Below are 23,479 nucleotides of genomic sequence, written 5' to 3' on the forward strand. Positions count from 1 at the left end.
TTTTTTTTTTTTTTTTTTTTTTTTTTTTTTAAAGATTTTTGCTGTGAAACCACATTCTAAACTATTCCTGAGCCATTGCCTGCCATATTATTTCTCATAGTAGTGCTTGCCCAGCAAGGTATGCAAGAGAATCTCTAAAGTGTATGATAAGGTAAGAGAGTAATAGTGATGATTAATTGATGCTTAATACCAGTGTTTGATATAATATTCTGTAAATGTTACAGCTCTTTGATACTGGAGGTGCCAAAAACAGGGGTATTTAGAAATTAAACTATGGGTAACATGTATATTGAGTGGCAAGACATGTGTCCTCCTTTTTATTCACATTCAGTTTATCTCTTAAGTTCAGTTATCACATTACATTATACAGAGAGACTACTGAAATTCACAAATGTGTCAGAAACTTTGCCAGGAAGATATCAGATCCAGAAATAATTCATGTTGGTGCACTGTTACTATTTCAGGAATCTGTTGCATCAGTTGAACCAAATGTCAACTGAGCTGTAGCCAATCCATGAATCAATATAACCTAGATCGAGAACAGTGTCATCTGTTCACTAATGGAAACCAGTAGGTACAGTAGTGCACTATCAATTAAGAGTGTTGACTGCTGTTCACAGGAAAACATTAGACAGTTTAAGGAGTAAATGTTGGCTTAAATGTCTGGAAAAAACAGGCTTAGAAGCCAGATTAATGTGATGGTCTACACCTTCATCTGCACCCATACTCTGCAAAGCACTGTGTAGTGTGAGGCAGAGAGGATACCTCCAAATGTACTGCGTGTTGGGATTTCTTTCCATTCTTTTCATGCATGTAGCATGGGAAGAATGACTGCTTAAATACCTCTGCACACATAGCTTGTCCAACCTTGTCTTCATAATCCTACAGCAATGCAGTATATTCCTAGATTCCTCATTAAATCCTGATTGTTGAAACTTTGTAGTAGACTTCACATGATAACAGTAGAACCCTGTATTAATGAACCAGCTTTTAAGGAATTTGCACATGTAATGATATTTCTGTCAGTCCCACTGAAATTGCCATAGGAGCAAGGTTACTGAAATTTGATTTTAATGAGCCCCACTTCGAGAAAAATTGTGATTTTGAGGAATAAATATTAAACAATTTGGACGGGGCTGCTACGGTCGCAGGTTCGAATCCTGCGTCGGGCATGGGTGTGTGTGATGTCCTTAGGTTAGTTAGGTTTAAGTAGTTCTAAGTTCTAGGGGACTTATGACCTAAGATATTGAGTCCCATAGTGCTCAGAGCCATTTTTTGAAACAATTTGGAAATTGAATCCTAGTTGCGATGAAATTCATAACATTTTCAAATGACTAACATTAGATCCCTGGTAGAGAAAAGTCAGTAATTCACAATGGATTGTTATTGCTGGTAGATAGATCATAATAACTTATGTCTCGGACGCTGAAGTGAGTGGAGCGGGAATGTGTAGGATCACTGCTTGCAAGTTAGTGGTGCAGTGGGCTGGCTTTATCGCCACACCCATGCACTGTGATCAGTTTGTAGTCTGGTGTGACGGTAATTGACAAAGAATTTGTCCGCACAATGATACATTTATTTACCGTAAAGGAATACACTACCACTTAACAATATTTTCTAATAGCAAAAGTCTGTGCATAGTTCATCATGTGACCGCAGAAACAGCCACTGCACAATAGTTCTGCTCGAACACTGTTTCTTGAGGGTGTATACTCCTCAGTGATTGAGCTCATTGTCTGATCACATAACCACAGGTAAACAAAGGACGCATGAACAGATGAAACCTGTAACAGTCTTCCTGACCTGTAGGGTCCATGTACTTTGTGGTCGCAATGATACAAGATGGACCAGCGGTTACTGCTGACTACATAATTCTGTACGCATTGAGTCCAAGAGAATCCGTTACATCGCTCCATTGCTCAGCTCTCATTGGCCTCCGCTTTGTCTCCTGCATGCCATGCACGTCACCCCATTGCCAAAGTTGGTGCGCTAGTGCATGCCACATACCACTTGTAGTGCTTCGAGAATTTTGGCATAAATTCTAGAACCACTCGACCTTCCACCATCTCGAGCACACAATATTTTAGATGTGAATGGGGAGAAAGGAACCCTACCTACTGCGCGTCACCTGCCTGTGTGTGCAGGTCTGAAGTTTATAGTGAGAAGACTGTAGACACGGTGGTCGAATGGCACTGACAAGTACTTGTTGGTCGCGCCATGGAAGTCATAATGAAAGCAGACAGCAGAACCAAGAAACCTCTGTGGTAATCTATGCTGTTTTGTAACTGTGACTTATTGTTAGTAACGAAAGAATAATTGAGTGGAAAAAGATTTTTAGTAACTTTTAATTTAAACTTGCTAGAGGCAAGACAGATGTATGATTACTGTATAATAGAGTCGTGATTAGCAAGCCAACTCTGTTGTAAACATAACTGTGTTTCTAACATTTGAACTCACGAGGAGACATACTTAACAGTATTTATTCATGTGGAGAGTGAGATTTGTAAAATTCTGATATTTAAATATATGTTGTTAAGTGAAGCAGAAGTAACTGTGTACGTCTACTTATTTTTATAAGTAGAAAGAGCCTTGAGAAATTCCTGTTCCCAGTGATACACTGCAGAGAAGAAGAGAAAGGGAGTTTGCAGCAGCAGGCTAACCAGCTAGGAAAGTTGGCTGACCATCTCAAGTAAGTCTTATCATTAAAGAAGCTGAAGTTTGCACACATACTTCATCATTTCAAGTCGTCCAAAACGTTAGAACGTGGCGACCAGTGAAAAATGACTCAATAAACAGGAATTCTAAGACCAAAAACGAGAAAAGTGGATGTTGTATGTTGCCATAGCAACTAAACCAAACACGATAAAGAACTTACTTCGGGACATGCCCTAGTATTCAAAAGAGAAAAATTTGAATTGAGAAATAGTGAAGAAGATTCCAGTGTGTTTCTCTAAGAAGAAATATGCCGAGATCATTTTGACTAAGAAGATCTGGTGTGGGGAGTGGATAGCTCTCACACACATCAAGGGGACGCAGATGCGGAAACCAACGTCCGAAGCCATCAGCACCAGTTGGTGTTCACCGGTGCTGACCTGCTTCCTCTTCTGTTCACTGCCGCCTACGTGGAAACCAATGACTGATGCCACCGGCACCAGTTGCTGTTCACCAGTGCTGATTACACATCTGCTCATTGACACAGCCCAAATTCTACACCGGGTGAACGTAAAACAGAACTTTATTGTTTAAATACAACATGGTATAAAGTGATGCATGAACTATATTAGTGTAGTTATTATACTTAAAGTTAATTTTTAAATGCTCACAAGGTCCAAAGCGGGTAAAAATATGAATAACAAACAGGAAGCTGGGGAAACTCAGGAACCAACAATGGCTATGAGAGTTACAAAAGAAGGACCTAATTAGTTGGAGTTAGTAAATTTGATCAAAACTTTAAATGATGAATTAGAAGACCAAAGTATTCAATTAAATTCTAAATTAGATGACAAGAGGACAGCTTCAATTGCTCAAAATGGTACTTTAAGTAAGGAACTAAATGCAACTCTGAGTAAAGAAATAGGTTTGGTAGATTCTAGTTTAAGTGCTCAGAGTGAAGTTCTAAATAACCAGAATGAAATCTTGAATAGTCAAGCAACAGGTCTAGGTTTGTTAAATGCCAAAGTTGATGCACATAGCAAAGAATTTAGTAATCAATGTGAAGGCATGGATGTTTTAAAGACTGAATTTGACACCCTAAATAGTGAAGTAGAAAATTTGAAATTAGATTTAAAGAAGGAATTGACTGATTCTTTAAACATTCAAGTAAATCAAATGTTTATTGACTTCAAACAAAAACAGATGGATAATTTTCAGGATCTGCCAAAAAGATTAGAATTGAATATTGAGGAGAAATGTAATAGTATAGAATTAGAGATTAATGAAAGGTTAGGATCATTGGAGGATGTATGTAATGCTAAGTTTAACGCTGTAAAGCAGGGATGGCATACTTTGAAAGAGAGTGTTGATAACCATAGCGAATTAATGCCTGTCATTCAATTGCAAATTACAGGTGTAAGTACACGAGTAGACAGTGTAGAAAGAAGCTTCAAAGAGAAGATAGCAAGCTCTGATATCATAAATGTAAGTAGTCTGGAGGAACAGGTAGCAGAAATTATAGATCGGAAAGTCACTGGGAGAATAACCTCGAGGAATGCATCGGCTACGGCTTCTTCCAAACTTACTGATACCAAGAATGGCATAGACGAACTCTGGAGAGAAGTCAAACTTATCCAGGAACAAGTAGAAAAACGAGGAACTTCACCCAGTGTTGTGTTGACTAGTGAAGTTGTTACTGATTTGGGTTGTCGAGACAATTCCCTAAATTCATGCCTGACGAGAGGTACATCTGACTCATTTTTTGAAAAGATTCAACCAAGTCTTGCCAAAGAACTGGGAAGATTCTAAAAAGATTAATTTTGCTGTGGGGTACCTTTTAGGGGAAGCCTCAAAATGGGGTACTGTAAATATTGAGAACTTTTCTTCATGAGGAGATTTCCAGGAGAAATTTAAAGAGAAATATTGGTAGGCTAGTGTGCAGGAGAAACTAATACCAGATTTGTGAGACCCAAAATACTACAGTAATACTTGGGGTACCATGAGGAAATATTTCGACTGGCATCTAACACAGGTGAAGTATTTAGATAAGACAGTGGAGGAAGAGGGGTTGGTTCAAATTTTAATTAGACGATTACCCATCTATGCAAGAAAAAACATCTTGTGTAGTGGCTGGAAAACATTTGAAGAATTGTTATCCTTCGTTGATGCACTAGATACCCTAAATAAAGATCGTAATGAAACTTTACATCAAGGGGAAAATTCGAATTTCAAGAGGAATAATGGGAATAATTTCAAAAAGCTTGAAGTCAACATCGCAAAAGTACACCAGTATAATAAGCAGAATTGCAATGACCATTATCAAAAGAAGCATCCACTTTCGAATCTAGGTCCAGTAACCTCACAGAAATTTTAACCTCACAGAAATTTTTACCAAGTAACTCTAGAACCCAGAATGGTAGTGTAATATCCCGATTATAACCAACCAGTAATTAGTAATAATGAGGAAAACTTGGTGCGATCAGGATCCAGGACCAAGGCCCAGGTTGTAGAGATACACTAGGACGCCTGGTTCATAATAAGTGTGTTAATTTCATGCACAGAATGCCTACAAAAGAATGGTTACTCCTAGAAGAATCAAACCTAGTTATCAACAGTTCACAACCTGTAATAGTAGGGACCATGGAGACTTCTGAAGTTAACATATTTATCATCTCAAGTAGTGAAGTATCACTCATATCTAATGCATTCTTTAACTCATTACAGACTAAACAGCACATACCGTTATTGCTAGTAAATGGAGTTTATATAGTTTGAATAACAGGAACAAAAAGTAAGATTGTAAAGTACAAAACTCAAAGTGAACTGCAGCTTTGGAAATACATTATTTCGTCAAACGCTGTTAATAGTAGAGAATATCAATAGAGATATATTATTTGGTTTAGAATGGTTATTAGAATTTAAATTCATCTTAAACTTTGACGAAAATATTCTATGTTTTGGGAAAGGGGACAGTAGATATTGGACACCATTTGTGACAGATAGCTACATTGTAAAGCAAACAACTGAGTGTTAATGTCTGCGATTAACAGCTACAGCACAACTGTCACCCAAGATCGATAATGTAGATCAAGTAACACATCGAATTTACATACAAGACAAAGTTAATGAATCTCTAACATTAACCGGTGAAAAAAAAAAAACGAGATTATATAAAATTCTAATGGAATATGAAGTAGTATTTTCCGATTGTCTAGGTCAGGGGCGGGCAGGAATCCTGCACGTGTGCGGTGCACTTGCACGCGTGCAGTTAACAGGTGTTCTGCGTGCACACAGGGGCAAGCTGGCCACCCGCTTACCTCCCCTCCCCACCATACCTTCTGTCCACTCCTTCCTCTGTAATGAGTTTTGTTTTTCTAGCTTGCTTTATTGAATGAAGGAATAAGGTTAGCAGGAGTGCTTGAAATAAATCATGGTTTGAAAGAGTACCTATTAACTACGATACGTTTTATTTAATTATCACAGGTGGACTTTACAATACGTTTAATATCTGGAACAAAATTTCTGCATACAGACAAACGCAAACAGTTACGTAAATTTTCATCACTTATGTTTGCTCTTAACCGAGGCTTATTAATTCAGCAAATGGTTTTCCAGCTCTCACTATATTAAGCGCAGTTTTATACCTTGCACTTACCGCTGGGCTATTATTGTTGTCGTCCTGAAAAATTGAAAACAGTACTCCATAAAATGTTAGATGAGAGACATGACGTGAGAAAGTCGCAGATCTCTCGTGACAACGGCAACTAGGACAAATGCATCTAATATCGTCAGGTCGCTCTTCTTAAGCTCAGTCAATTTCCCCATCCGCTCAGAATCCGACAATAAATTGTACTCGTCCTTGTGAAATTTATTATAATGGCCTTCAATTCTAAACTTCCGCTGACCAGCGAGAATACTGCCACATATTAAACATTTCGAATTTTCACGTCTTTGCACAAAGACAAAATGATTCTCCCATTACTTTTTAAAAGATAGCAAATCTCCACGTCTCCGTTTCCTCCTTGATTCACTCTGAATTTTCGGTTCTTGAAATACAACGTTCACTACGTAGTGGTCGCTTCGCATCAACGTCCGCGGCTTAGCCTTGTACTACACTGCCGCAACTTGCCGGCTGTCGCCACTGCCCCATTCGGCGATTGCACGCGAGCAGCACACGTGCAGCGCTGTGCGCTCACGAGCGGCGTGCAACGTTTGCCCGCCCCTGGTCTAGGTAATATCAGTGACTACATATGGAAGTTCAAAATCAAAGATGACACACCATTCAGGGTGTATTACGACCCTGAAGATCTGGGATAAACCCGGGAATTTTAACATCTCGGAGAAAACTGGGAAAACCCCAGGAATTGTTTAGAATTCCGGGAATTTTTCATTGTTTTAGTTTTCAGTTAAATTTGTGTAATCTTGACTGGTAAGAATCAATACTCTAACAAAGTATATTACTGTAACCCGATACTGCAGAATAATACTGCAACATTAAAATGTGAAAAACGAAAAAAGAAAAAGAAAATAAAACATAGATTGCAAAGGAAATTTGCCATGTACAACAACAAAACACAGTGCTCATACAGGCGTTTGCAAACAGCAAAATGTGTCCAAGGCTTTAGGAAGACTATGCAATGCTTCATAACAACAAATTGCCTCTGATGAACATGACTCACAACTGTTTACACCAGATTCGTTTTAGCAGTTACAAGCGGGCTCATACGCATGCACAGTTGAATGGCATATGAGAAGTACCTTCTCTCATTTCTGGTTACAGAAATGTGGTTGTTGGCTGTGTAATCAGTCACAGCAAGCAGCTAGATGCAACCAGGAAAAATTTTACTGCCGCATCCAAGCTGCGAGATTCACCCATGTGCAGCAGGCCTGGATCTATGGGGGGGGGGGGGGGGCATCAAATTCATCTTCTTGAGGAGAAAGAACCTTGTGTCACAAAGTGCATAGCATCTAGTGCACATTGGTCTGCCGATTACTCATATGATTTTGATGCGCATCCCTGTTGGTTTTTGAACACACTCTCTAAGTTGATTTCTGAATGAATCATAAGCCGTTAGGTCTTAGGTGACTTGCCACAGTTCGCGCGGCTCCCCCCATCAGAGGTTCGAATCCTTCCTCAGGCAAGGGTGTATGCGTTGTCCTTAGCGTAACTTAGTTTAAGTTAGATTAAGTAGTGTGTAAGCCTAGGGACTGAAGACATCAGCAGTTTGGTCCCATGGTAAAAAAAAAAAAGTCATAAGTTGATTTTTGAATGCGTGCATAGTGTACGTGATGTCTCTGTCAGGCGAATCATTGTTGCATCTAGAAATAAACTTTCCTGCAGGCAAAAGGGGACCGGGCTATACAAGCTGAGCGGATTAAAGCCAAAAGAGTGAACACCAATCACTACCTGATTATGTTGTTGTTTGGGTTTGCGAATGATCAGCGGTGTTATAATTACTAGAGAAATCCATAGATTCAGACTACCAGAGTGGAAATACACGACTAACAAGAATAACAGGTAAGAAAGATTATGTATTATCTTCTTGGTGTATCCAGAAAATGAAATTTTGTGAGAAAATTTTTGGCCAGATCGCTACATTAGTAAGGGCCAGTTGTACAATCCCCGTCTAGCAGCCGCTTAAGTTCTATTCTGGAAGTAGTGCGGAAAATGGTTTGTACGAACATAACAATGCCTAACCGGAGAATAATCAGGGATAACTAAAGCCGTGATTCTGGCAGGGTTAGTGAAGTTAACCGGCAAATAAGTTTTGACAAAGGCAGGAATAGTTCCAGAATTAGTCATAACAAGATTGATTGTTAGAACAATGGAGTAGAAGAAATGGGGACATCACACAAATTAGGAAAGAAAATGGCGATTCCAAATTTATATAAAAATCTCGTACTACTACTTTTCGATCGCATGCTCGAGAAACTGGAGCGTATAAATGAAATGTGAAACTGTTTCTAACATAAAGCTTTTTGCTTGTTGTAGGTGTAATAGACATTTTATGTTGGTCTTCGCGAATTATATTCTGTTGTGTTATAAAAATGGCCATTTGTGCCAAAACAGTCTCGTTTATTTGGTGTGTGTTGCAATTTCTGCAGTGTTAGAAAGGCCTGTTTTGTTTTATATAGCAGACAGTGACAGAATAGGCATAATCAGACCGAGAAACCACACCAGTCTTTGGTACTATTTGTATTAACAGCTTACTCAGCATTAGACAATGGTATTTCGATTTTTCATGTAGCAAAATGTTTGATGAACTTTGATGAGGTAATAGATTCTGTCACAGAAAGGAAAGCATGCCATGTAAAGCTGTAGCAAGATTAGAGAGAAAACAATTCTAGGAGGAGGAGGAGGATTGAAGAAATGTGTACTGTATTGCTTATCTATTGTCTTTACTGGTTTTATGTATCGTATATTTAATTTTATGTCACCCAAAACAAAAAGGTATTAGCTAACAGGAACAGGCAATAAAGAGTGCAAATTTTCTGAAGAGTTCTGGTTCTCCCGATTACAAATAATCCCATCCAGTATTAATTCCGAGGTTTAAGAGGGGCAGGAAGTTAAACCGGGCGACTGGGAGCAGGAGAGGCACCACGGGACATTTTAATTTCCACTGTCCTAAATATAGTTTGATGGCATCCAGTACAAAATATACACGTTTCAATTCCACGGAGCAAAATACAGTTATGGGCAATAGAAGAATGCTGTGTGAAGAGGGGTGGTACTGCACTCTGGGACACTTAAGACCAAATAACATGTCTTACATTTCCTTGAACATATATGTTTTATGTATCAGACTCTTCAGAAAGATGTGCACTACAAAATGAACATATTTTTGAAAATTCAATTTTTTATTTAATTTTTGACATTGTATCTCAAACACTTGAGGGGAGGGGGGGGACCGCCACTATCTTAGTATTGCCCCGGTTCGGAAATATCGTAGATCCGAGGCTGATGCGCAGAGCAGTCTGAGTTATAGTGGTGAAGTGTGTAGTCTCCACATGACCCATGTTTACATTTAGTGATTTTACTGTTTCCTCTTCCTTTACTACTCTCACGTCAAATGAAAACAAAATGGATTTCTGTGGCTGGGAGCTATCAAGTGAATTAAAATACATTCACATAATTACATTATTAGTTTCAGATTTTATTTTATTTCCACTTTTCTGACAGCCATGCATTAATCGCCTTGTAGAACAATGAAGTTATTTTTGTCGGTTTGCTAAAGAAATTTGGTTTTTATTAATCTTTTATGCTGAGGCAGTCAATATGTTTGAAACCAAAGTGTTTGGTTCCATACTATCGGCTAATTTCAACTGCTCACTGCATTTCAAGTTCACATTTTCATCTTCTGGCACGTATGGCATTATGCCGTAATAAAGAATCAAAAATGAGTTAATACAGTACTGGTACTCCAAGAAAATTTACATCCCGAAACCCACACTGAAAACCTTAATATCAGGTCGAGGCCTACTTCATTGGGAATCTGGACATTTGACTGTTCTCTTTAAGTATGCACTTTAAATATGCCATTTTAGTATGGTTCACGAAATTTCGATGCTCTTGGAGTATCCTCTGATGTCTTTTGACTTTTATGACATAATGTAAGATCTTTTAATGTTTTAAACATACGAACATATGGACTTTCTGCGTCATAGCAGCTGCCAAAGCACGGTGGTGCCTGTTATCTGGCGCTATCTGACAACTACTGAAGGAACCTATTTCTAACAGGACATGGGAAAATATCACGAATGGTGGTTTGAAAAGTGTTACTTTCAAAATAAATTTCCTTTTATGCAAGTTGAACTATGTGCGAGAACATAGGATAAATTTCTTAAATCCCAGAGCGTTTGATGACGAGCCATTTAGAAGTGTTTCGAGCCCAGAAGATCAGACATTCATGTCGTTATTATGAGCAGATTGATGTAGTGCTACCGGAAGCTCTCTCTCCTCTGCGGTAGCTAATTTATTTGTGGAAAACTTTGAGGACAAGTCACTGGACTCGCCTAAAAATTTTACTGGCACATTTGTGTGATGTATCTTAAAGTGTAACACGCACACAAATATCAACATTGTATGTGAAAGCTTAGCTTCTCTTGTAGCTTATTAACCTTAGAGATCAATATTATATGTGAAAGCTGTGCTTTTTTAGTAGCAACACTCTGTATATTAATTTAAAACATGAAAACTCAAGTAAGTCGTATCATTAAAGAAGTTGAAGTTTGCACACATTCTTCACCATTTCAAGTCGTCCAAGTGTGATGGCAGTGCACCAGTCCATGGGGATTGTGCAGCTCTTAGTGATATCACCACATGGGCTGGCAGAGCATACAGTGGGTGTGTCCGCATACAGCCAGCTAGTGACAGCAACGGCAGACTGTGCACAGTCCATAGCCATATATGGTTTGTCTCAGTAGACACTAGCACACAATCAAAGTCTGGTTGGCAGTTAATATAACAAAACATGCTGTGCTGGTACATGCCCATTGACGGCAGTCTTTATGGAGTCCTGGCCAAGGAAAGCAGGTGGTGACAAGTGACACAATAGTGTTGACACTGGGTTGTTACAGTTCATGGAGAACTGTGGCACATACTCCAACTGCCACGATTGGCATGGTGAACATTTGGTGGTGGTGACCCAAAATGTGTGAGCGATAGGCATGTGGTCAATGTAAATAACAAAAGGAACAGGCTTCTACAGACAGGCAGAAGTGTTTTACTGCCTCATATACTGCAAGCAGCTCATGATCACAGACACTCCAAGCACATTATGACATTGATAGCTTCTGCAAGAAGAAGCTGAGTAGATACCAGCTGCTGCCAACATGCTGCTTAAGCAGTGTGCCTGTGGCAGTCTGGCTGACATCCACAACCACAGCCAGTTTAGCATCATACACTGGGTGAGGATACAGTGTTACTTCTGCAAGGTTCCTTTTTTTCCAGCAAAGCTTTTTTCTATTGTGGCCATCAAGCACACAGGATGCCTTGTCTTTTGCATGCCAATGTGCATCGCACTGTTGCCAAAATTTTGTCTAAATGTTAAATCTGCGGTTCGCCAGTGTATGCTAGGTACCACTATTCTGTGATGGCTATAACTGAGGCTCTGTCATTTGAGCATTTCTTGGCATAGCTGCCACATGAGAAGTACCTTCGGACTTCCTCGAGTTCACATCGGAGGGCCAGGCTGAGCAGTAGTTGGCAGTATGGGCAAACCACCAGCGGTACAGACACACTTGCTTTGGCAGTGCCCAGTACAGGCTTTCATTTACTAGTCACTCCTCTTCCACATTTTCTATTCTCCCCTCCCCCATAGTTTTGATTGTACACGTGATACTCTTGAACAGTTTTATGTGAAAATTTTACATACCTGGAAATTCTGCTGTCACAGGATGCAAAATCCAGTCTACTATTGACTCACTATTAGAATTTGGCTTGTTAACGTTTTACAACGCTTGAGTGATCATCCCAGTCATAGGACCAAAGAGAGAGAGAGAGAGAGGGGGGTGGGGGGGAGTATGTTGCTGTTTAAATAGAATGAACAGAGTATAGTAGTCTACGTGTGTGGTATCAAGCAAGTGAAGTGACTGAAAGCTACAAGTGAATGTTTAACAGGTTCCAATCAGCCCACAGTGACTGTTGCAGTCACCCAGAAGCCGTAGATTTTTCAACTTTTTTGTGTGGCTCGTGCTTACAAGATGAAGGAGAAAAAGATAGTACTATCTGTTTCAGAAACATCATCAATTTTGGATCCGGCCTAGTACTATCTGTTTCAGAAACATCACCAATTTTGGATCCGGCCTTAGAATTTATTCGTTCACCAAACTATCCCCTATTTTACAACAAACTTTTGCTATGGAGAAGCACACTGCAAGAACGAATGTGTGAGAAGTGATCACCCCTCAAAAACGTGTTTCAAGTCGTTTATGGGAGTGATCACCCTTGTAATGTGTGTTTCAAGTCGTGTAGCACTTTGCAGAAGCATGAACATCCATCTATTGGCTCTCCGAAGAACTAAAAGAGCAAATAGCTGATTTCAAGCTGTCACTGCTCAGAAATAGTGTGTCATGAAGAAACTGTGCTCAGAGATTTTTTGAGTGCTGACTATTACGGAAATCATAATAGACCTGTAATATCTGTGGACAGTGACCAAAGTGTGTTAACAACAGTGACAGTGCCCATAAAATGGAGAAAAGGGAAACTTTTGGGTAAAGAGTGTGGGTACAGTAGGTTAACAGGGACTAAGGCCAAGAGGGTTACTTCAGCAAAGGATGTGTAGCAAGGATAACTCCCATCTGTGTATTTCAGAAATACTGGTGGTGGAAGGGAGGACTCATATGGCCTGAGTTGTGAAGCAGCAGTTGGTATCAAGCATGCTATATGACTGGGTGATCATCTTTGTTCTTAGCCACCTGGTGGTGGTCATTCATTCTGGTGGATGGCTGATTGGTTGCCATACCAACATAAAAAGCTGTGCAGTGCTTGCAGCAGAGTTGGTATATGACATTGCTGCTTTCATAGGTGGCCCTGCCTCTGATGGGGCAAGATAAGCCTGTGACAGGACTGGAGTAGCATGTGCTCAGTGGGTGGACTAGGTAAGCCTTGCATGTTATAGTCTCTGCATATGTGCCATCCACGTATAGCCAGGCTGTGTGGGAGCAATTTTTTTGTGTGGAAGGGATGCCAGCTGTTGAAATGCAGGTACTTTTGGTGGCTACTGGGTTGAATATGGACAGAGGTGTGGATGGAACCATCAGAGGGGTGGATCTAGTATCCAGGAATGTGGCATGTTGGGTTTAGGAGAACCAGGTGAAACAGATGGGAGCAAAGACATTGAGATTGTGGAGGAATGAGGATAAGGTGGCCGTGTCATGAATTGGCATTGGAGAGTGGTGTGTGTGTGTGTGTGTGTGTGTGTGTGTGTGTGTGTGTGTGTGTGTGTGTGTGTGCGCACGCCCAAAGATATGCCGCATATGTGTTTATATACATTCTCTTCAAAGGAGTAGTAGTTGTGGCTCAGGATATATATACATTCCCTTCAAAGGAATAGTAGTTGTGAAAGAAGTAGTAGTTGTATGTCAGGATATAACTGCAAGGTGTATGAGGAATGTGGTAATGGGTTTGAAGTCTGAAGGGCATTGTGAGAGGTAGTGCTCGATAGCGGCAGAACCATGGGCATGAGGGATGTTGGCGTATAGGGAGGTGACACAACATTGCAGGGATCCAGGAGGTAAAGGGGTGGGAATGGTGTTGAGTCAGTGATAGAAGTTATTAGTGCCTTTGATGTGATGTGAGAGGCTACATTTCGGGCAACTGAAATTCTTTCAGTAGGGACAAATAACCAGTTACAATGGGGTATCCAGGATTTTTTGTCTAGAGAGGGAGATGGACTTGGGAAAGGTTCTGGGATGGGCCTAAGCATTTCTTTGGGGGTTGATGGTTATGTGGGTCTTCTGGGATGGGATCAGTATCACAGAGCTTGTAAATGGAAGAACCAAATAGTTGGTAGTTGCTAAAAATCGTGCGGGTGAACGGCCTGCCTGAAATATACAGTTACCTCAGAACCATACAGTTTAATGCTGAGATGTGACATCTGATGTGATAAGCTGTGCAGCTAAGCCAAAGGTATGTAGTCCTCTTAAGGACTTATGAACCATGCTCTTACAAATAAAATTGCTTCTTGAAACGAGAAATGGATGTATTTCCATAGGTGGCATCTGTCTCTAGTCAGTGGACTGTTTTTTAGCACAATGTTACTCTTGTCAGAAAACTTGGTGCTTGTTTTATACTACAGAGGCAAGTCATTTATATATATGAGAAATAGTTGTGGTGCAAGGAAAGACCACTGGGGGACTCCATGGAGTACAGTGCCATACTCAAACCCTACCCCCCTCACCTGCTTTGCTGCTCTCATCCAAAATTACTTTCCCACTGCCCCTCAGATGCCATAGTGGCACGCTTTGTTGAACTGTGTTTCAACAAAAGTTCACCTGTTGAGCTGTATTTCACAAACATTCAACTGGATGTGCTTGAGCAATGGCTGATGCCACAGCTTGATATGGATTCCACAGATTACATCTTTATACAGTATGGAGCATCCGCACATCGTGGTATGTAGGTTCTGGGTTCGATTCCTGGTACTGCCAGTGATATTTCCTTGGCAGGAGGACTGAAACAGGCTGGTGGCAGGACTGGAACGAGGTACACTGACCCTCGTGATGCCAATTGAGGAGCTACCTTATTGAGAAGTGGTGGCTTCAAGGTCAATAAAGCCGACAACAACAGGGAGAACAGTGTACTGACCCCATGCCTCCATATTCTATTCAAATTATGCCATTGGCAGAGGATGACAAGGCAATCAAACACAGAGCTTTGCTTTTTGCTTCACCACCTTTGAATCAGTTGTACTGGACATGATCATGCTTTGTTCTGTTCTTGGTCATCTATATATCTCTGGACCTGACATCCAAGGTTTTCTTTCTATGGGGTTATGTGGAAAACCTTGCATATGTTCGGCAAACATACCGAAAACAGTTCCAGAACTCAAATAAGGATTTTTGAAGTGCTCAGATCAGTGACCCAAACATGCTTTAGAATGTACAGCATGAAATGAATTACTGTTTGATCATCTAACCACTGAGAGTCATATAGAACCTCTGTAAAGTATTTAAATTTGATTTTAACTTTTTTTTACATTCTCTGTATTTTCTGTTGATGCACTGCTATATGTTAAATAGTTATAGCCATTTGGAATCACCAAAATTGTTGTGAATTGCTTTGTATTATGAAATGTTATGATCCTGTCAGATGTGTAATTAATTTTAAAATGAAACTTTAAAAAAATAGACATGGATCAGATAGACAGATTGATTGCAGAGTTCAAAGCTTTGGTACAGCATTCTCAGATCACATTTGGTATTGGCATACAGTATCACCTGGTGATTGGTGAGGTCATTTCGTGAAACAGTTGTCCCCTTCTGTAGCACGGCCGATCCATCAATGCAGCAGCTCCGTGTTCAGGTGCCCATGAACTTCACGATGAAAATGGGGTGGAGCCCCATCCTGCTGAAGGATGAATGGAGAGACCGATTGCATTTGAGGCATCAGCCATTGCTGCATTATGTCCAAGTAGGAATATCCAGTGACAGTGCTCTCGGCGAAGAAGAATGGCCCGTACAGTTTTCGACATGACAAGGCTAAAAAAAAAAAAAAAAAATTTACCTTCACAGAATCACATTCAAATTCAATGTGTTCGTATGGATGCTTTGTACCCCTTATTCAACAATTGAGCCTGTTCAATTTCCCATTAGTGTAAAAAGTGGCTTTGTTGCTAAAAATTAAGCAAGCAACAATGCCATCCCCATCCTCATTCAGTTGTTGCAACTGCGAACAAAACTCAAAATGCTTGTCTTTGTCGTCGTCATTGAGCTTCTGCACTAGCTCTGATTTGAATGGTTTCATCAACAGCTTCTGTTGCAGGACTTTCAATGCTGTCATTGGAGCCATTTCTTGTCCACTGGATGCACGACGCACCAATTTCTTTGGATTCCTTATGAATGTCTCTTGTATGCAGTCCATATTCACTTCACTCACATTGGGACGTCCGCTTCTCTTTGCCGGGCACAAGCAACCCATCAAAACGAATTTGTTGGTGGATTCTTACCATACATGGTTCTAAATGTCCGTTGAACAGATGTAGCACACTTGTTTTTGTCAAACTCCAACACACAGAAAGCTCGCTCTGCACCTGAACTCGCCATGTTCACGACAACCGCCGACTATCAGCAAATTGGCAAAATACGGTGTGGCGGTATACATTAAAAAAAAAAAGAAAATCTTTCAGGCCTTCTCTTCAAAATGAGATATATGATATCTGTACAGTGTTTGGTTCTTGTGCAATAAATAATTGAAAGTGTTCCTGGACTTTATGTACAACCTGTAGTTCACATTTGGTTCAGCAGGTCTAATTGATACATAGTTACATTGTCAGCTCTTAAAAGGTACAGCTGTTTGAGGTAGATTTATATGGACATAATGGTTGATTTTATGTTTGTTTATGTATGGTATATCAATGCTGCAATAGTGGGAAATGTTTGAAAGTTAGTATTGGATTGTTGTAATGCTGATCAGTAAGTACCTGAAGTTATAGTTTGTTCTACACTCCTGGAAATGGAAATAAGAACACATTGACACCGGTGTGTCAGACCCACCATACTTGCTCCGGACACTGCGAGAGGGCTGTACAAGCAATGATCACACGCACGGCACAGCGGACACACCAGGAACCGCGGTGTTGGCCGTCGAATGGCGCTAGCTGCGCAGCATTTGTGCACCGCCGCCGTCAGTGTCAGCCAGTTTGCCGTGGCATACGGAGCTCCATCGCCGTCTTTAACACTGGTAGCATGCCGCGACAGCGTGGACGTGAACCGTATGTGCAGTTGACGGACTTTGAGCGAGGGCGTATAGTGGGCATGCGGGAGGCCGGGTGGACGTACCGCCGAATTGCTCAACCCGTGGGGCGTGAGGTCTCCACAGTACATCGATTTTGTCGCCAGTGGTCGGCGGAAGGTGCACGTGCCCATTGACCTGGGACCAGACCGCAGCGACGCACGGATGCACGCCAAGACCGTAGGATCCTACGCAGTGCTGTAGTGGACCGCACCGCCACTTCCCAGCAAATTAGGGACACTGTTGCTCCTGGGGTATCGGCGAGGACCATTCGCAACCGTCTCCATGAAGCTGGGCTACGGTCCCGCACACCGTTAGGCCGTCTTCCGCTCACGCCCCAACATCGTGCAGCCCGCCTCCCGTAGTGTCGCGACAGGCGTGAATGGAGGGACGAATGGAGACGTGTCGTCTTCAGCGATGAGAGTCGCTTCTGCCTTGGTGCCAATGATGGTTGTATGCGTGTTTGGCGCCGTGCAGGTGAGCGCCACAATCAGGACTGCATATGACCGAGGCACACAGGGCCAACACCCGGCATCATGGTGTGGGGAGCAGTCTCCTACACTGGCCGTACACCACTGGTGATCGTCGAGGGGACACTGAATAGTGCACGGTACATCCAAACCGTCATCGAACCCATCGTTCTACCATTCCTAGACCGGCAAGGGAACTTGCTGTTCCAACAGGACAATGCACGTCCGCATGTATCCCGTGCCACCCAACGTGCTCTAGAAGGTGTAAGTCAACTACCCTGGCCAGCAAGATCTCCGGATCTGTCCCCCATTGAGCATGTTTGGGACTGGATGAAGTGTCGTCTCACGCGGTCTGCACATCCAGCACGAACGCTGGTCCAACTGAGGCGCCAGGTGGAAATGGCATGGCAAGCCGTTCCACAGGACTACATCCAGCATCTCTACGATCGTCTCCATGGGAGAATAGCAACCTGCATTGCTGCGAAAGGTGGATATACACTGTACTAGTGCCGACATTGTGCATGCTCTGTTGCCTGTGTCTATGTGCCTGTGGTTCTGTCAGTGTGATCATGTGATGTATCTGACCCCAGGAATGTGTCAATAAAGTTTCCCCTTCCTGGGACAATGAATTCACGGTGTTCTTATTTCAATTTCCAGGAGTGTATATCAAGTCTTCCATGACACATGGAATATTGAATGGAAAAAAGAAGAAAGTGGAATATTAAATGAATAGAGAATTGACAATGTGAACAACATAAGAGACAATGTGAACAACATGAAGTAGTGGTTATGGTGATGAACCAATATTGACACCGCTGATGAATAAAATTAGAACCACGTATTTTTAGACGTGATACAATAGAATTTCTGTTGTGGTTGAAGCATTGTAAAACAAATGTTGTATTTATACTTTTAAAATGCTCTGAAAAGTGTTGAAATAATGTTTTAAGAAGCATAAATTTCAAAAACTTCTCCTGGAAGGTCACAGCACCAAAACTTCTTTTTTTACGAATCAAGCAGTTCCTCATCTAGTCATTCAGATTTACTTTTTTTGTGGTTTCTGTAAATCAGCATAGCTAAATGCTAAATTACTTTAGCATCACAGTAAAAATTCTTATGCAGTTTAAATTTTTCTCCATCTCTATTGACCTCAAAATTGATGGGACATTAAACTGTAACATTCTTCCCTTCCTAAAGTGCTGGCAGATTACAGGTCATCTGAACTGTTAAGAGAATGAATGAAACTGATGCATTTCTTTGAATGTGAAGCAGTTTTACAAGATTGTTTGTCAAGGTTACATAATCAATGGGAGGCACTGCCTAGAAGTTGTTTTTGGTGATTAACTTTCCATTTCAGTTATGTAAAAGATTTTAATGTTCATTATCTTTGTATATGATCCTTAACTCAATAGGCTCTAGTTAAAGAAGAAAAAATATTTCTTTTGAGTTCTATGTTTTGCACAGGCTTATTCCATCCAGTTCCCGAATCTCTGTTGCATTGTGTGAGGCTAATCTTCTCTGCTTCCTGTTGTGTCCTTCAAATGCCAAAGAAAACGGAATTTGATATTTACAGAATAATTTTGTTTATTTACAGAATAATTTTGTTTTGTATATACCCATTTCATTTTAACACTTACAATAATTACATTTTAAAAAATTTCAAAGATTCAATTGCTTGAAGAAATTGAATTAATACAAGATGATGAACTAAATTTCTAGTGTAATTAACCATTTGATGGTATATTCCTTAATCAGAAATGGAATGGAACTGATAGGCTGTTATCATAACACAATAAATTGCATTAATTGGGTTAGTGGTGCCAATCTCAGGCAACAATTGAAGGTGGTCAAACTTCTGAATTGTCCCATAAGTGGTTTTGACAGTTTTGATGTTAAGAGTGTATTTCATTAAGCAATCAAGATTTAAATTTATAACTCATTAATAATTCACACTAGATTCTGAAACTTTAAGGTATTTATAAAATTGGATGAAGAACACTCTGTTGAAAAATATTAACTTGTTGCCATTTATCATAGAAGTTATTCTTCACCATTTGCTGAAGACAGTCAGTTATTATGAACTTCATATTGTTTATTGCCATTGACAAAATTAGTCTTCCAAAGATAAAACCAGTCAGCTGAGTGGAATCTTGATAATAGCTGGCCAGATTGCACTCATTCCTATAGGATATTGGTGTATGTTCTCTGTTAACATTAAAGTAATCTACATTTGACGGAGAAGTTACTAACTCTTTAGGGCAATTAATTTCTTTCTCACATTAATAAGAAATTTTTATGCATATTTCCAACATTAATTTGTGTGAAGTGCCATTCTTGATGCCACGTCAGTATACTAGTAGGCCAGGCTCTGAAGAGAGAGGAAAATGGGAGGAATGGGGAGAAATAATCTGACTGCGTGTTCACTTAACATTAGCAGTATGTAATTCGTAATGTTTATAATTCAATCTCCTGCAAAAATAATATGGAAATAAGAACTTTTGGGAACCTAATTTGAATTACATTGGGAAATGTACTGTTAACCGTGGTTATTCTGCCACCATATAATATACTGATTCAATCTACAAATTACTACCTTTATTTAGTGTTGTGTTTTGAGTTGTGACTGGTCTTGGAAATAATAATGTACTTCCATTCAGTATGTGTTACATAATATTGACTGTAGAAATTGACTAAGTTGAAACAATAACTATACAACTTATGACAGCTGTTTATTCAGTGTATATAATAATTTCAAAGATTTTCATCTAAATCCCCATCAGATATGTTGCGAGAAAGATTTAGTACACATATCTAGCACCATTCATCACAAAGATTCTAATGGTCTGCAGCTCATCTCTACATATGTATCACAGTGAAGTTGTGACGATGACATGAGGTGTAGTCAGGCAAGCACAAGAATTTACTTTCGATGCAACCTTTTTAAACTGAATCTGGAAGAAGATGGGGCAATCATGACTTATCATAAATTTCCACGCATCAAGTATTGATTTCTTATTGTATCAAATTGGAGATGTGTCAGTTATCATAATCATCTTCTCTCAATTATTGTGCATTGTGTACCTTATCTGTTGAAATATTTTGTGGGACAGTACCACTGATGAGTAAGCACTAAGAATTAGTTTTTGCTTTTCAGTATTGCTCACACCATAACAGAAAAGGTAACAGAACAAGCAACTATCATGGTGAATGGAAAACTGAAGGAATACCAAATAAAAGTAAGTTGTTTTTAAAAATTATTTTCTTTTCTTTTCACATATGTAAACTAACGACAACATGAAAGTTATAGGATAGTAGCTGCAAGTTCATCTTATTAATTGTACAGACATTTAATTGGCTTCTGAATGCATAGATAATTTTATCTGCTTTTAGTGAAGATAGATTAATCTTCCTGTGGCAGGACAATGTGAACTTAGAATGTCTGAATGGGGCACAATGTTAGGCTTCAGACAGATGGAAGATTTCCTCCCAATAGCTTTGTGCATGATAAATTCTTTTAATACCTGTTTCTGAATGTGTTAGAGAATACACTAAAGGTTATGGAGACCTTGTCAGTTGTATAACAGTTAGTATCACCATATACTGATATGGAGGTCATAACTATGATTCCCAGTGTCCCTCTAGGATTTTCCTCCCATGTTAGGATCTGGGGTATTATCTAGTTTTGCGAGGCTAGGTGAGAAGCTGCTTGAGTAAATAAGCTATAAGATAGGATCCTAAACTGTTAAAATAGTATCATAGTGAAATGCTTGCACTTGAGTGAGAGCCACATGACTTTCATTTATTCTTGGATATCATCAAGTTTAAACTTAGCCATTTCTTAAAAATGACAAGCAACCAACTGCTACAGTTATCCAAAATTGTATAGGCTGTAAATTATGTTGCCAAATTTATTACTAAAGTCATAAGACTTTTCATAGTAAATATTTATTGCTTGAATCTGTTTATGCCAATAAATATAACTTGAGGAATGTAAAGTGTTATGTTCAGTTCATCGGATGTGTGTGATATGCCATTTGGTACACAGTTTCATATGCCGTTTGATAATATGTACTCCATTCATTCATTCACTCATTCATTCATTCAGTCATTCACACAGCCTGTTCTGTCAATCCTTCCATGAAAGAGAGCCTTCAGGCATGTTGAATGAGTTCAAGTTATACGTTATCAGGTAAAAGTAGCCGTTATGAATAGTGATAATTACTAAAGGTGATAATTATGGTAATTACTTCTAGAGTAGAAGAAAAACAACTAGATTTAAAAAAAATTTAAAAAACTGCTACTCCTTCACCTATACTGCTGAGCTGTTACTACTTCAAATCAGGCATTTTGCTATACACAAACCACTTGCCATAGAATTGTTAGTTCCGGGATTTGGTGTGATGGATGCAGTAGTTTTTTTCACTGGGGGAACTGCAGTGGCGTGGGTGTCGGGAAAGTGGATCAGGCTCATCAGTGGTTATGTAGGATTTGCAGCAGAGATAGGAAGATAGTGGAACAGGAGGGGAAAATTGCTGCCCTTCAGGCTGAGCTAGATCAGGCTAGGGAAGATCTGGACAGGTTAAGGAGGGAGAAGGGCAAAGAGAGGTAGGAAGTGGCAACAGGTAGCAGAAGGAACAGGCCTAGAACTAAGTCTGACAGTTTTGTGGTGAATGTCAAAAATAAGTTTGACCTGTTGATTCAGTTAGAAACTGATGAGCCTCAAGCAGAGGTAGGTGTAGACAGGACACAACAAACTTTCAATAGGAAATTGAAAAAGAATGTAGGAAAGCCATTGAAAAGGAAGAAAGTTTTGTTGTTAGGCAGTTCTCATGCCAGAGGTGGAGGCCAACTTCTGCAGGAGGAATTAGGACCAGAATACCAGGTCACAATTTTTTTCAAACCAAGTGCTAGTCTGGATCAGGTGACAGAGGATTTAGGTTCACTCTGTAAAGGATTTACCAGGGAAGACACTGTGGTTATTGTGGGAGGGCCAGGGAACAGCATCGACAGAGATCCTGGGTACAGTATAGAGTGTGACCTGGTAAAGATTGCGTCGGCATCAAGACACACCAATGTTGAATTTGTATCTGTCCTGAGACGCCATGACCGGCCTCATTTGAACTCTTCTGTTGGGAGAGTTAATTTGGAGTTGGAACGGCTGCTTGGGTCGGGTGCGGGGGCTCATATTGGTGTGGTTCCTGCTGATTCTCTCAGTAGGTGGGACTATACCAGGCACGGCCTACATCTCGACAGGAAAGGGAAGGGGAAACTGGCTGGGGTAATAGCAGGAAATTTAAGGGGGGGGGGGGGGGGAGGCACTGCCATGAATGGTAAAATACCAGTGGTTACAGGTGTTGGAGCAGCACCTTTTTTAGGATAGGTAAGACAGAAAGATGTCAAGTTCTACGAGAGGTCAGGATTGAAACAAATCTTCAGTTTAGGAAAGAAATTAAACAGCACAATTCTAGCACATTGGATCACCAATCACAGCTGTCAATTATAAATTTTCACCAGTCACCAGAAATTTTATCTCCACCAAGTTGTATCTCAGCCCTAGGTAATTGCATTGATGAATTAAAGTCACCCAACCCAGTTGACATAATCTGCCTCTCTGAACACCATGTGACCACTGGTATAGCAACTAGGCCTAAGCACAATGAGAAACTCAGACAGGAGAGTACTGCAAATGTTAGAATAAGGAAAGGTTCTCATAAAAGTATAATTAAAAATAATGTAAGTATATTTCATCAAAATATTGGGAGTTTAAAGAATAAAATAGATGAGCTTCTGGTTTATTTAGAAGATTTAGAAGCTGAGGATGAAATAGATATACTATGCCTGTCTGAGCATCACATTGTTACTGATATGGATAAGGTAAATGTAAGTGGATATAAGCTCTCTGCAC

The 23,479-nt window shown here is 40.1% G+C and overlaps 1 protein-coding gene across 4 annotated transcripts in view; it reads left to right on the forward strand.

Moving 5' to 3' along the window:
• Positions 1–23,479, forward strand: part of LOC126178712 (ATP-dependent helicase brm-like) — a 220,107-nt gene that overhangs the window by 97,393 nt on the left and 99,235 nt on the right. For all 4 annotated transcript variants that reach the window (XM_049924555.1, XM_049924554.1, XM_049924552.1 and 1 more), the window contains one exon: positions 20,729–20,810. In XM_049924555.1, coding sequence (XP_049780512.1) covers positions 20,729–20,810 — 82 coding nt within the window. The remainder of the gene's footprint in view (positions 1–20,728; positions 20,811–23,479) is intronic.

The sequence above is a fragment of the Schistocerca cancellata genome, chromosome 1, assembly GCF_023864275.1.
Source record: "Schistocerca cancellata isolate TAMUIC-IGC-003103 chromosome 1, iqSchCanc2.1, whole genome shotgun sequence".
NCBI lineage: Eukaryota > Metazoa > Arthropoda > Insecta > Orthoptera > Acrididae > Schistocerca > Schistocerca cancellata.